At 40.1% G+C, this 13,895-nt stretch overlaps 3 protein-coding genes and 1 long non-coding RNA gene across 4 annotated transcripts; 2 read left to right on the forward strand and 2 right to left on the reverse strand.

Moving 5' to 3' along the window:
• Positions 1-5: 5 nt before the first annotated feature.
• Positions 6-2,027, reverse strand: LOC121258828 (protein FAR1-RELATED SEQUENCE 5-like). Its single transcript, XM_041160359.1, has 3 exons — positions 1,959-2,027; positions 1,765-1,849; positions 6-1,246 (listed from the first exon to the last, which is right to left on the reverse strand). Exons 1-3 carry the CDS (start codon positions 2,025-2,027, stop codon positions 6-8), a joined length of 1,395 nt encoding a protein of 464 aa, XP_041016293.1.
• Positions 2,028-2,206: 179 nt separating this feature from the next.
• On the reverse strand, positions 2,207-2,993 carry LOC121258413. The gene is made up of 2 exons (XR_005939395.1): positions 2,721-2,993; positions 2,207-2,607 (listed from the first exon to the last, which is right to left on the reverse strand). It is a non-coding gene; the product is annotated as an uncharacterized LOC121258413 (long non-coding RNA).
• A 6-nt stretch (positions 2,994-2,999) lies between these two features.
• On the forward strand, positions 3,000-4,435 carry LOC121258369 (protein DMR6-LIKE OXYGENASE 2-like). The gene is made up of 3 exons (XM_041159876.1): positions 3,000-3,550; positions 3,638-3,965; positions 4,095-4,435. The coding sequence occupies exons 1-3, from the start codon at positions 3,084-3,086 to the stop codon at positions 4,356-4,358; spliced, it is 1,059 nt and encodes a 352-aa protein (XP_041015810.1). The 5' UTR covers positions 3,000-3,083; the 3' UTR covers positions 4,359-4,435.
• Positions 4,436-5,494: 1,059 nt separating this feature from the next.
• On the forward strand, positions 5,495-6,777 carry LOC121258378 (salicylic acid-binding protein 2-like). The gene is made up of 3 exons (XM_041159888.1): positions 5,495-5,959; positions 6,110-6,241; positions 6,369-6,777. Exons 1-3 carry the CDS (start codon positions 5,582-5,584, stop codon positions 6,651-6,653), a joined length of 795 nt encoding a protein of 264 aa, XP_041015822.1. The 5' UTR covers positions 5,495-5,581; the 3' UTR covers positions 6,654-6,777.
• The last annotated feature ends 7,118 nt before the right edge of the window (positions 6,778-13,895 follow it).

Consider the following 13,895-nt stretch of genomic DNA (forward strand, 5'->3'; position numbering starts at 1 on the left):
CCAGTCTAGAATACACCTTTCAAGTAAGCTGGAATCCAAAATGATCTCTCGGTATACAACCCTTCCAGCCACGCATTATCACCAAGGTCATATTTCTGAATTAGTTCCCCCCATTTGACATCAAATTCTTCACAGGTATGCAAATCATATAGGGCACTCTGAATGTCAGTCTTCAACCATGCGTTGAATTGGAAGTGAGATCCCAATTTCTCAGGCAGTTTCCACATGATATGCCATAGACAATATCTATGGCGAGTTTCTGGGAATACCATCGCAATGGCACTCTTCATTGCCCGATCTTGGTCTGTTATGATTGCTTTTGGAGCCTGACCATTCATGCAGTCTAACCATGCTCGGAATAACCACACAAAAGTACTTGTATCCTCGCTTGAAATCAATCCAACCCCTAACAGTATGGACTGCCCGTGATGGTTTACCCCAACAAAATGAGCAAAAGGCATACCGTATCTATTTGTTAGATACGTCGTATCGAAGATGATCACATCTCTGAAATACTCGTACGCGGCTCGACTACGTGCATCAGCCCAGAACACATTTCTGAGTCGCAGCTCATCATCTACATCAATCACAGAAACAAATCCATCATTCATCTTTCTCATCCTCTTAAAGTAATCACTAAGTGCTTCGCCACCTCCTTTACCCAGCCTCAAGTGTCTGACTATGTCAATATAATTTCGACAATCTTTCTCTTGAAATTCAAGATTCTCGAACCCGCCCGCATCAACAACAAGTGCTCCAAAATTTTTGTTCATTCGAATACCTGCCCTGTCATTTAGATCGAGCATTCTTTTACTGTATTCATCTAAACACTTGTGACTTCTAAAAAATCTAGACTTATGTGGGCTAACAATACCATGATTGTGAGTATTCTCAGCAGTGGTCAAAACCCATACACTCTTTTTGTCCAAGTGAGCGTTTAACTTTGCCTTACAGTCTGTTTTAATTGTTGGTCTCAGCTTCGAGATATTACTGTGACTCAGATGGTACTTGCCGCCACGTGCACACCCAATTGCCACATACTTCGGTTTTCCAGATGCATCTCTTTTCGTCCTCTGTGTGATAACACCAAAACCTTGTTGTTTGGCATATTGCTTATAATATGCAAGAAGCTCTTTATCAGTGGCGAACTCCATACCAGGTTTTGGCTCCTCAACTCGTTCATCATCATCAGATACTTCATTAGTTTCCTCAGCCTCTGCCACTTTATTTACATCCGACGAAGTTTCTGAAAATGAAAATGTATATTTTATATTAGAATTTATATTATAACACTGTATGTTTACTAACTGGATTAAGAGTCTAATACCGTTTGTCAGGTGACAGCTCTTATCAGTCGTGTATGATGTACCTCCAATGCAATTTTCAATTTCAGCACACAATGGCAATGGCAGAGTTGATGATTCACTTGCTAGTCGGGGAGTCTTTTCAGATCTCGTTGACTCCTCTGGATTACTCGATGGTGGTATCGATGGATGTTGTAATGAGGCACGGTGTTCAAATAAATTCAATACATATATATATATATATATATAACCTAAAAACAATTAAAATGAGTATACTTGATAGGTATGTTGAACTCGTGTGGACTCCTCCGGATTACTCGACGGAGGGTAGGGCATCATTGGTCCAAAAGATGGCATCGATGGAAGCTGTAGTTAGGCATGGTGTTAGAACATCCGAAATGCAGAAAAACTCAAAAAAAAAAAAAACTTAAAAATGTTTAAAAATAAGCTACCTGGATACCCCAAGTGCATGTATATGGATTTGGATATGCGTTTTGAGGCAACATAAATGGTAGGTAGTACGGGTTTCCTGGACTGTAATATCCCTATAATACACAAATAAAAAATACGTTTAACTATGTATAAAAAAAATACATTTAACTAAATGACAATATCAGACACAACAACATTTTCAAATGATCAGTATGTTCATACCTGACTCGGTAAAATCGATGTAGAAGGCGTAGATGGCGTAGGTGATGTTTCATCTTCCTCTTTGTCCATCCCGCTATTTCAACTGAGTTTTTAGGACAAAGTTACTAAACAAAAAGACATAAATCATTCCACAATTGAGTACGCTAAAAGCATGGTGGTTGAATACTTTAAAAGCATAAATCTTCAACAAAAAAATGATTACTCGTACTTTTAAATTTCAAACATCATACATTTGAAAACTAATGCTCAAAAAATAATTGGTTTTTAATGCAATTTTCTCATACTTACTTCATCAACCCTGTTACACAGTGCATCAAAAAAAAAAGCTTACAATGGCACTCATATGTGCAACCCAATTGGCTTTTAATGCAATTCCCACTCTTACATATAAAAAAAAAAAAAATTAACCTATACTAACACCCATCCCAAGTTCCAAGTTCACAAACAGATTGAAAAATGAAACCTAACAAATATACTGTGATTTTCGGGCAATAGTAGAACAAAAAAAAAACAAAAGCAAAGAAAAATCTAAATTTTATCTATTGTGATTTTCGGTGCTCTGTTTTCTTTGCAAGAGTTTAAGTAAACCATCAAATGAGAGCCTCACGTAGAATGGAAAAAGCAACAAATCTGAAAGCGAGCTGAATGTCTGTGTGAATTGAAAAAAAAAACATTAAAAACGAGATTGTAACACATAAGAAAAACAGAAATGGCTCAAAGATTATAAAACAGGAAAAAAAAAAGAAGAAAAAAAGCAAAAACCTGCGACATTGAATGTGGAGCTGTAGACCCGTCGATGCAAGCTGACGTTGGCAGTGGGTCTGTCGTGCTGGGTTCTCCTCGGCGGTCCCAGACGGTGTCGAAGGTGAAATGGCTGCTGTTAGAGGAACAAGAGACTACTGGCGGGAGGGAGAACAGAGGAAGCTGAACGTGGGCGTGCGGGGGGTGGGGGGTGGGGAGGGAAAAGAAATTCGAAATGATATTGGATATATTTTAGGTTTAACTAAACGCAACGTTTAACATTTTGAAAAAAAAAAAAAACTGTAATGTTATTCGTAAGCCTATCATATCCTTTTTCTACATTTTCTCACCCTCTTCTTCGAATCTCAGTTGCCGGTACCAGCCATGGGAGAGGTAGACCCTGCGTTCGTCCAAGCCATCGAGCACAGGCCCAGGCTCGAACCCATCGAGGTGGCTGACGATATCCCAGTCATCGATCTGTCCACCGTCCTCAACCCTCCTGATCACAACACCACCCAGCAAATCATCACTCGCATCGGCGCTGCATGCGAGACATGGGGATTCTTTCATGTCGTAAACCACGGAGTCCCAGCAATTCTGCGTAGAAAAGTTGCGGCCGTGGCTAAGAAGTTCTTCGACGGGTCGTCCGAGGAGAAGAGAAAGGTGAAGCGGGACGAGGTGAATCCCATGGGGTGCTATGAAAGTGAGCACACTAAAAACGTGAGGGACTGGAAAGATGTGTTTGATTTTTTGGTTCACGATCCGTCACAGATTCCGGCCTCCCATGAACCTGATGACAAAGAACTGAAGATTTTGACCAATCAGTGGCCCCATTTTCCGGCCGACCTCCGGTAATTTTTAGTGTTATTTGTACTGATCAAACTCTTGCCTTGGAACTCAATTTGTATTAATGGCCAGACCAAACTTGATTTTTCTAGGGAAGCATGTGAGGATTATGCACGTGAAGTGGAGAAACTGGCGTACAAGTTGTTGGAACTTATTTCTATGAGTTTAGGCTTATCTGCTAATCGCCTGAATGGTTATTTCAAAGACCAGACCAGCTTTCTCCGGCTCAATCACTATCCTCCGTGCCCTTTCCCCCACCTGGCTCTTGGTGTCGGCCATCACAAGGATGCTGGTGGCTTGACTGTCCTTGCCCAAGATGATGTTGGCGGATTGGAAGTGAGGCGAAAATCAGACAGGGAGTGGATTCCTGTTAAGCCTACCCCGGATGCCTATATCATTAATGTTGGTGATATTATTCAGGTACCATTTCTGAACATTTTGCACAATATTGTCAGCATTTAAAACTGTGTATATATCTCTCGGCATTGGACAATCTAATTCATTCAATCAGGGAATTAGAAAGAATATCAATCGGGTATGTTTATACAGGTTTGGAGCAATGAGAAGTATGAGAGTGTGGAGCACAGGGTGGTGGTGAATTCTACCAAGGAAAGGTTTTCTATTCCATTCTTCTTCAACCCGGCCAACTACACCATGGTGAAACCTCTGGAGGAGCTGGTAAATGAGAAGAACCCTGCAAAATACAGGGAATACAACTGGGGAAAGTTTCTGGCCACGAGAAGCCGCAGTGATTTCAAGAAGCGGGATGTAGAAAACATCCAAATTTATCATTTTAGAGTATCGGATAATTGAAGTAGTGCGGTAGTTGTGTGGAATATTATATACATCTACTAGCAAAGAAGAAACAGCTAAGCTGGCTTTTGGAAACATTAATTGCAGTACTAGATCCGGAATTTCGTTCTAATCCATGTTCATATTTAGCTGGAGTATTTATGGGCCAAATTAAATTGGGTCCTACAGCAAAAGCGGTTAATTTCAACCGAGAGAGAGAAACTTTTGTGATATACCATTTTCAGATAAGTGATCTTGGTATATAGATCCGTATTGTTAGGAAATGTAAATTTCTTATTCCTTATAATAATATTTTAATTGGATTTCAATTATATTATTAGTCCTTTTAAATTATAGACCACAAGATAAGTGATGAGAGTAGGTGCCATAAGAGAAGTGATAAAGATAGGTAGTCATGTGTATGATCTCATTATTTGGAATTGAGAAATTCTTATTTTTTATAATATTTTAATAGGTATAGGCTATAAGAAATAATATTTGTAATCGTAGATTGTATAAGTACTGCACAATCTTTTTAAAAAAATGAGTAAATATAATATTCACATAAAAAAATTATTTTTTTAATAATACACCCACTCTTTTTTAAAAATATTTTACGGTGTTTACGCATTCTACGACTGTATTTAACATTACTCATAGGCTATATGATTTGAGTTTTATAAGTCTCATTTACTCATTTTGAAAAAAAGTGAATAAATATACATAAATAAAGGAGAAAGAAAGGATGGTCAGTCGCCGGCCTTAGCTAAATACATACATAATCCCGTGAGCACTTCAACCTGTTTGTCACAATAACAATTTCCTAAAATCTGATCGAACCTCTAACCAAAAAAAAAAAAAGACCGCTAGCCCATTAGAAAAAGAGTCCATCTTCAAAACCTACCCCTTCAGGACATTTATAATAAGAATAAATATAGAAAAAAATTACTGTTAAGAGTAATCATTTAGCACACATGATGTAGCATCATCTAAACCACACATCTCTCAAGTTCAAAATTAAAAAATAGAGAATTAAAAGCAGCCATGTAGTAAGTGCAAAGTGTGCACTATTACAGTGACTTCTCTCTGGCATTACTCTTATAATAATAATAATAATAAGCCATTGATAATTTGCTTGGTCCACGGGAAGAAATTGGAACATATTATGGAGCAAATCAGAAAGACAAATCAAGTCCCTTAATGTCTTCTTTTACTTCCTCTCATCCACTGCGATTGGTGCCGCTATGGAGCCACCACGGCCTAGCATCAGCAAGCACTTTGTGCTGGTTCATGGATCATGCCTTGGAGCCTGGTCCTGGTACAAGCTCCTGCCTCTGCTCAAATCTTCCGGCCACAACGTCACTGCACTAGACTTAGCCGCTTCTGGTGTCAACCCAGTGCAGCTGAGCGATCTCCGATCCATTTCTGACTTCTTTAGACCCTTGAGGAACTTCATGGAAACTCTTCCTCCTCATGAAAGAGTCATCCTTGTCGGTCATAGCCTTGGTGGGTTAGCAATTTCTCAAGCCATGGAGTCTTTTCCGAGTAGGATTTCTGTTGCTGTTTTTCTCACTGCCTTAATGCCAGGCCCAACACTCAACATTTCCACACTCAATCAAGAGGTACTACAGATTAAATTAAAAGATGGTATCTTTTCAATTTCTCTCCATCAAAATTAATCAGGGTCCTTAGGGACCAGGGTAATAATGCAAGAACATGTCTACTCTTTGAATTATGAATTTATGACACTTTTTTTCCTGCATTTACTACAGTCGTTTAGCAGACAAGATACTCTATTGGACAGTCGTTTTTCATATGACAAAGGCCAAGACAAGCCTCCAACAAGTTTCATTTTCGGTCCCTTGTACTTAGCATCCAATGTGTTCCAGCTCAGCCCAACTGAGGTAAGAAAAACATTTTTGTAGGGATATTTTGTTGAAAGTGAGATATCAACCGCTGCATCATTATCAAACGGTTGCTGTTATAACAGTGTACGTGTATGATAAAAGAGAAATGATAAAATTGCTGTAGGATTTGGCACTGGCAACAATGCTGTTGAGACCATTACCTCTGTTTAGTGATGAAGACCTTTCTATGGAGCTGATGCTTTCCACTGGAAAATACGGCTCGGTAAATCGGGTTTACATCATGTCCGAAAAAGATAAGGTTGGGAAGAGGGACTTTCAATGGTGGATGATCGAGAGAAATCCACCCAACTGTGTGGTGGAGATAACAGGATCTGATCACATGGTCATGATGTCCAAGCCTAAACAGCTTTGGGCTCGTCTCCAAGAAATTGCTGAAAAATATTCCTAAATCGCTTTTTGATGTATGGGACTGTTTACTGTTAACATATTACCGTCAAAAGATGTATAGTTATCGTGTATTATTTGAAACTTTTTCCTCTAAATCTATTAATTGTCTGATAATTCTCTAATCATTTGAGAAACAATACTAATTCAATAGATTACAATGTTAAAAAAAAACATGTTTTTATATTTTCTTGCTTATTTCTTTTTCATTTTTTTTAAATATTATTAATCATCTTTTTAATTATCTTGTATCAAACAACAGTGAAAAAATGATGAATATCATCTCTCCTACCTGTCGCCACTAAGCTACCGACATACGTACCAATCCTGAGATATCCATAAAAACAATGGACACAAAGTGCTTGATAAAATGTCTCAACTAACGTGAGAGCATAGAGAATCTCTTATTCCTTTATTTAACGTGTATTACATCAATACATAAGTTATTGTACCGTTGGAGACTAAAGCTTAATAACGTAACTTCTGGAAAATGGAAAACAAATACAATTAACTAACCATGGCATGAGTCAAGGTGATTGGGAGAATCTTTAGTTGATCATGCTTTGGAGGTAGTCATTGTGACAGTTGTTGTGAGGTGTGGGTCTTCATTTGGTAAGTTTCCTTCTGTGTTATTATGCCCCCACAAACTGTGCCAAGGTATAAGGCCAAGTTTAGCGCGAAGATCCAAAACAGCAGGTTGTCCAAGCAACTTGGTAAAAATATCAACAAGTTGGAGAGAGGCTGAGACATACCGAGTATGAAGGAGGCCAAGAGCAACACGTTCACGAACGTAGTCATAATCAATCTCAATGTGTTTGCTCCGAGCATGAAAGATAGGGTTAACTGTCATATAAAGTGTACTAATATTATCGCAAAGTAAGAGCAAAGTGGAGGTGAGGTGAATGCCCAGATCACGAAGTAAGAATGATATCCAAGTTATCTCAGAAGTAGTATGGGCCATTGCTCTGTACTTAGCTCCTGAGCTTGATCGAGAAACTATATGTTGCTTTTTTACGGACCAGGATATGCAATTGCTATCGAGAAAGACACAGTAGCCAATGGTGGAAAGTCTAGTGAGGGGGCAACATGCCCAATCTGCATCTGAAAATGCATACAGATCAAGTATAGAATGGGAACTAAAATGAAAACCAAGATCAACAGTACCTTTTAAATACCGAATGATGCGCTTGACCATTTTATAATGGGCTTCAGTAGGGGAATGCATAAGTTGAGAAACAAAATTAACACTGTAAGAGAGGTCAGGACGAGTAAGAGTAAGGTATTGGTATGCACCCACAATAATGCGGTAGTGAGCAGGATCAGAGAAAGGTGTCTATGAGGTAAGTCCTTTGGTCTTGGGAATCATGAGAGTACCCATGGGTTTACAGTCACGTATTTTATCTCGTTCTAAAATATCAGTAGCAAATTTGGTTTGAGACAATGTAAGTCCATCAGTGGCTGGGGTGATCTGAATACCAAGAAAATAATGTAGGGGCCAAGTCTTTCATGGCAAACTGACCATGAAGAGTGAAAATAAATTCAAGAAGATAAGTAGAGGAGGAACCGGTCAATAAAATATCATCAAGATACAATAGTAAAATAAGAGTACCACGAAAGGAATGACAAATAAATAAGGAAGAATCAGCAGTGCTACAAATAAAGCCATAAGTTAATAAAAAACTGCTAAAGTTGTCAAACCATACACGGGGAGCCTGTTTGAGACCATAAAGAGCTTTATTTGACTTGCAATTATAAGAAGAGTGAGTTGGGTGAATAAAACTTGGAGGTTGTTCCATGAAAATAGATTTGTAGAGTTCACCATGAAGAAAAGCATTCTTGACGTCTAGTTGACGAATACTCCAGTGGTTGATCAAAGCGGGTGTGATGACAATCCAGATTGTACTTGGTTTGATAACGGGAGAGAAGGTTTCATAATAGTCGATGCCATCTTCTTGATGAAAACCTTTAGCAACTAAGCGAGCTTTCAACCGATCCAGGGTGCCATTAGCTTTGAGTTTGATTTTGAAAACTCATTTACAACCAATGATAAACATGGTAGACTCATAAGGGACAAGAGTCCAAGTGTTATTCACACGTAATGCTTGTAATTCATCATGCATTTCTTTTAACCAACCAGGATGTTTGAGAGCAGAGCAGATTGATTTTGGCTCAACGGTAATGGAAGTGAGGTCATGCAAGTGAGCATATTTGGGGTTAGGCTTACGAATACCATATTTAGAGCAAGTAACAATGGTATTATCAGAGGCCACTGAAGAAATGGTGGAAAGGTCAATAGGTGGAATAGGCATAGTAGTGGGCGGATTAGAAATAAGTAAAGGAGAGGATGGTAGACTATTAACGCTAGTGGAGGATGTACCAGGTGCAAGGGAAGGTGCGGGAGTGGATGGGTGTGAGAGTGGAAGGGGAATACCCTCAGCTAAGGTGGAGGCAAATGGTATGGGTACGGTGGAGTCAGATAAACGTGTAGTAGGGGTAATCCACATATCAAAGGTGGAGAGAACGGGCTCGATGAGAGAAGGAAGGTGAAGGTTCCCAAGCTGTTTAAAGGGGAAGGTAGACTCATGAAAGACAACATGTCATGAGATGAAGGTACAGCCAGATGGAGGGTGATAACATTTATACCCTTGATGCCTATCGCTATAACCTATAAAAACACACGACAAGGTTCTAAGGTCAAATTTATTTTATTTGGTATCCCATGTGTAGGGGAAGCATTTTGCTCTGAAGATACATAGGGAACTGTAGTCAGGATAGGATTTGTAGAGTATGGAAAAGGGTGATTGTAACGCGATGGTGATGGAGGGAAGGCGATTAATAAGAAAAGTGGCAGTGATGAAAGCTTTATCCCATAAGCATTTCAGAACGCCATTGTGAAAAAGCATGTCATACCAAGTTCATGAAGGGTACGGTGACGACATTCAACCATATCATTCTGTTTAGGGGTATAAGGACAAGAAAAATGATGAATAATACCTTGATTTTGTAAATGGGATGTAAACTGGGTATTAGTAAACTCACCTCCCTCATCAGTTTAAAAAATTTTTAATTTTTTTTTTTTTTTTTGGTTAAACTGACACTCAACATACTTTTTAAAAAGTGAAAAGGTAGAGAAAAAATTTGATTTTTTACGTAAAGGGATAAACGACATAAATTTAGAGAAAGTATCAACTAAGCATGCATAATAATGAAATTTACCAACAGAGACCATAGGAGCTGGACCCCATAAGTCACAATAAATTTTATCAAACACATTTTGAGTAATATTGCAAGATGGTAAAAATGGTAGTTTGTAAAGTTTGTCTAATTGGAAACTATCACAAAAAGAAGAATTTTTATTAGAACCAGAAATTTGAATAAGTTTTTTGGATTTTAGGACTTGTAAAGCAAAGGCCTGAGAATCCCAAGTGTTGGTGTCACACGCCGAAAGCGTGTGGAGAAGTGAGCTTCGTAAGGGAGGGACACGATGTAGAGGTTACCCTTCCATCGTCCGATCAACAGGATGTGGTTGGTCTCCCGTTCCTTAACAACAAAACCAATACCGTAAAATTCACAGTTATAAGGATAATCAGTAGTAAATTGCCCAATGGATAAAAGATTTTTAGCCAAAGCAAGTACTAATAAAACATTGCATAATTTAATCTTAGTAGTAGCATTATCAAGAGTATCACCAATATGAGTAATAGCATGAGAGCCACCATCACCAATAATAACAACATCATTACCAAAATAGCCATGAAGATTTTCGAGTATACCTAGGTTGCCGGTCATGTGAGCTGACACCCCAGTGTCAACAGTCCATTCAGCATCATGAGAAAAATTCTCAAGCATCATCGCAGTAAGGGCCTGAGGAATATCCTCAGGTTGATAAGAATGATTAAACCTGTTCCAACACTTAAGAGCAACACGTCTTTTTTTCCACATATTTGGCATATTTCACGGCAGAAGAGTCACAGTCCTTGTTAGTGGGCCTGTCACCATATTCACGTGTGTTAGACCCACTATTGGGTTGGTCAAAACGCGCGTTTTTTCCTCCAACCCCAAAGTTGGTCCTAGCCGATTGGTTGGAGAGTTGAAACCCACATCCCTTGGAGGAGAAGGATCGAGGCTGAGAACGGTGGTTGCTGCGGTGATCCTTGGTGTTCAAGGCACCACTTCTCAGTCCATAGAAATCAAACGAATTGGTGGAATCATAAAGTGAGAATCGGATTTCATACCCTTGGAGCAGATGGAGGAGTTTGGTGTAGGAGGGCATGGGTAGTTTCAGCATCGCCATCGTGAAGGGCACGTATTTGGCTCCAAGACTATTCAGCAATGAGAAGACCTTCATGTTGTCTTGCACAGGGCATCTGATCGAAGTAAGGCTGTCACAAAATCCTTTGAAGGTATGGAGGTGATCGGCCAGCCATGTCATAGTGTTAGGGACCTCGGTCTAGTCCCTAAACACTATGTTGTCCTCGCCTTGGTTCTCCTTGTGATGACAGAAGTGATTAGCCCTCTTGCTTGGCCTTAAACAAAACTTGACAATGATGGGTCCCTAGGTTAATGAAGGTTTGGTGTTTAATGATGGATTATTGCATAATGGTGATGAAAAGGGTGATCTAAGTGATGAACTCAAGCACTTGAGTACTGAGGTACGACTAGAATGGTGACTCTTGGAGTTGGCACCACTTGAGATGAGGTTAGGGTTTGGATGATGAGTGAGGCTAGGGTTTCAAGTGTTAGGGCAACTAGGGTTGTCGTGATTTGGGGTTTGGATATGGCTTGCACAGATTGGAATTGAAGAAGGAAAGATTCCTATATGGTAGGAATCTTTTTAGGAAGATGGGAATTTCGATTTTGGCAATTATGGTAAGTCTTGGTTGACTTTAGATATTGCAGGGATTTAGTGATTTAAGGGATTGAGATGGGTAGGAAAGTCCTTAAATCAAGGGATATGGATATGGAAGGGAATTAGGATTCCTAAAGTTTAGGAATCCTTATATGGTAAGTATGGTTTTCGGCTAGGGTAATTGGAGTATGGAAGAAGGGTAATTAAGGGTATAGCCGAATATGATAAATATAGAAAGCAATTTGGTAGGCGTATGGAAGTGTTTGGGAGGTGGAAATTATGCAAGAAAGTGTGTGAACACAATGAAAAATTTATAAACACTCAAGAACTTTGAATGATCACAATGATAAACAAATCAATTTCGATTCACAAATTGTACAAAGTTGAAAAGAAACCTCATATATTAGATAAAATGAATCACGCATATTCACGAATTACAAGGTGTGATTCTCTCTTTAGGAATTCACAAATTGCATCCAAAAGAGCCCAAGTGCATATGTACCGAAAATATGATCTCAAGAACAATAGCCGTCCTCTAGGAAAATTGTCAAAAGATGTAAATGAAATGACTAAGGATCCTATTTATAGAGATTACAAAGTGAAAATTCTCAAAAGGTCCCTTAGAAAATATTTAAATAAAAGTAAATGAAAGCAACAAAAATTTGTAATATTGTAACAGTTTAAGTTTATTAGTTTGTAATATTGTAATAGTTTAAGTTTATTAGTTCTCTTAGAGTCTTAATTTGTATAATTGTAAATTGTAATTTATAATAGCTTAGTGCCTTAGTGATGATTATTACTTAATTAGTTAATAGTTAAAATTTAGTATATAGTTAATAGTTCTATCTATATATATGTATCTTTTTTTTAAATTTTTAAATATATTTATTTTTTTAGTTAAATTATGAGCCCAAAGTGGCCCAAAAATGGATTCTGGGCCCAAATTGGCCCAAAAATAGATTCTGGGCCATTTAGGGCACAGAAAAATTAGTTGGGCCGAAGCCCCAATAGGAGGGGGCGGACGGATGGGGGTCCACCCCCATACCCCAGCGAACGGACGAGGTACGGTGGAAATTTTGACACCCCCGCTTGGGGCGGGGGAGAGGTGGCCCCACCCCATAGGGAGTGGGTAGCACCCCTAAATAAAATAGTCTTGCAATGGGGCCCGTGGCAAGCAATGGCCCATAGATAGGCTAGTGTGGTTCATGGCCCACGACTGGGCTGGTCTGGCTCATGGTTGATGGGCACGTCATGGTGCCATGCGTGGGCCTACTGGTGGGCATGGCCTGGTGTCGTGCGCTGATGCTGCATGGCCCAAGCAGGTGGCCTAGGCATTGGCTTAGCATGGCCCGGGCGGGTGGCCTGGGCTTTGATGCTGCAAGGCACGGGTTGGTGCCTTGCGCTGGATGGCATGCCTGGTGGGCATGTCACTAGCCTCACCTGCAAGGCACGGGCTAGAGCTGTGTGCTGGATGGCATGCCTGCAAAGGCATGCCACTAACCTCGCTGGGCTGCAGCTGCTAGCATGGCGCGTGCATGGGTGTGCGCATGCTAGGCCGCGCACTGGGCTGCGCGCGGTCACTAACCTCACTAGGCATTCGCATATTGGGCTGCACGTGGCCAGTAGCCTCGCTAGGCACCTCATGGGTGTCAAGGCATGGGCCATGGCACGCATGTAGGCTAGCTGTGGAGTTGTCTTGGCATGTCAAGGGCAATGTCGAGGCGTGGTCCGGGGTCGCTTTCTTAGGGGTTCTGACACATAGGCGCCTTGTGCAGGTACGTGAGTTGTTGAGTGAGATGGAACTTCCTTTCTTGGGAGTCATGGGCATAAGCCTCTTAGAGAGCCACCTAAATTTGATGGGCGTAATCAAGCCCCACACGAGGCCGAGTGCTTCTTCAGATAATGTGCCTATAATCCATCCATGGAGTAATTGGTCCGATTTGCACCATTGGAGGAAGGCTGGAGTGGGTTCAGATTTGCTCGAACTAGAGGCAGCGTTAATGGGGTTGGATAATTATGGAGATGGTGATGCATTCGTGAGATGCTCAACAAGGTCTTGGCTCTCAGCCAAGGCCAAAATCTGTTCAGGCCATAGAGGATAGTTGGTGTTGTTGAGTTTCAAAGTAACAAAGTTACCTACATTAAGGACGATGGTGGCCATGAGAGGAAGACTCTCTTCTCTCACAAGGGCTTTGGTACCATAAAAACAGTGAACACAAAGTGTTTGATGAAATGCTTCAACTGACGTGAGAGCATAGATGGTCTACTGTTATATAATATTACACCAATACATGAGTTATTGTACCGTTGGAGATTAAAGCTTAATAAGGTAACTTGTGGAAAATGGAAAACAAATACAATTAACTAACCGTTGCATGAGTCAAGGTGATTGGGAGA

This window comes from Juglans microcarpa x Juglans regia, chromosome 3S (assembly GCF_004785595.1).
Source record: "Juglans microcarpa x Juglans regia isolate MS1-56 chromosome 3S, Jm3101_v1.0, whole genome shotgun sequence".
NCBI classification, from domain to species: domain Eukaryota; kingdom Viridiplantae; phylum Streptophyta; class Magnoliopsida; order Fagales; family Juglandaceae; genus Juglans; species Juglans microcarpa x Juglans regia.

Excerpts from the sequence above, each read along its gene's own strand:
- LOC121258828 (XM_041160359.1), bottom strand. The coding sequence starts at position 2,027 with ATGGACAAAGAGGAAGATGAAACATCACCTACGCCATCTACGCCTTCT. Across the intron at positions 1,850-1,958 it reads CATCGATTTTACCGAGTCAG|GGATATTACAGTCCAGGAAA; the intron begins GTATGAACATAC and ends TGTGTATTATAG. Across the intron at positions 1,247-1,764 it reads TCCATATACATGCACTTGGG|AAACTTCGTCGGATGTAAAT; the intron begins GTATCCAGGTAG and ends TTTCATTTTCAG.
- LOC121258369 (XM_041159876.1), top strand. The coding sequence starts at position 3,084 with ATGGGAGAGGTAGACCCTGCGTTCGTCCAAGCCATCGAGCACAGGCCC. Across the intron at positions 3,551-3,637 it reads CATTTTCCGGCCGACCTCCG|GGAAGCATGTGAGGATTATG; the intron begins GTAATTTTTAGT and ends TGATTTTTCTAG. Across the intron at positions 3,966-4,094 it reads ATGTTGGTGATATTATTCAG|GTTTGGAGCAATGAGAAGTA; the intron begins GTACCATTTCTG and ends ATGTTTATACAG.
- LOC121258378 (XM_041159888.1), top strand. The coding sequence starts at position 5,582 with ATGGAGCCACCACGGCCTAGCATCAGCAAGCACTTTGTGCTGGTTCAT. Across the intron at positions 5,960-6,109 it reads TTTCCACACTCAATCAAGAG|TCGTTTAGCAGACAAGATAC; the intron begins GTACTACAGATT and ends CATTTACTACAG. Across the intron at positions 6,242-6,368 it reads TCCAGCTCAGCCCAACTGAG|GATTTGGCACTGGCAACAAT; the intron begins GTAAGAAAAACA and ends AAATTGCTGTAG.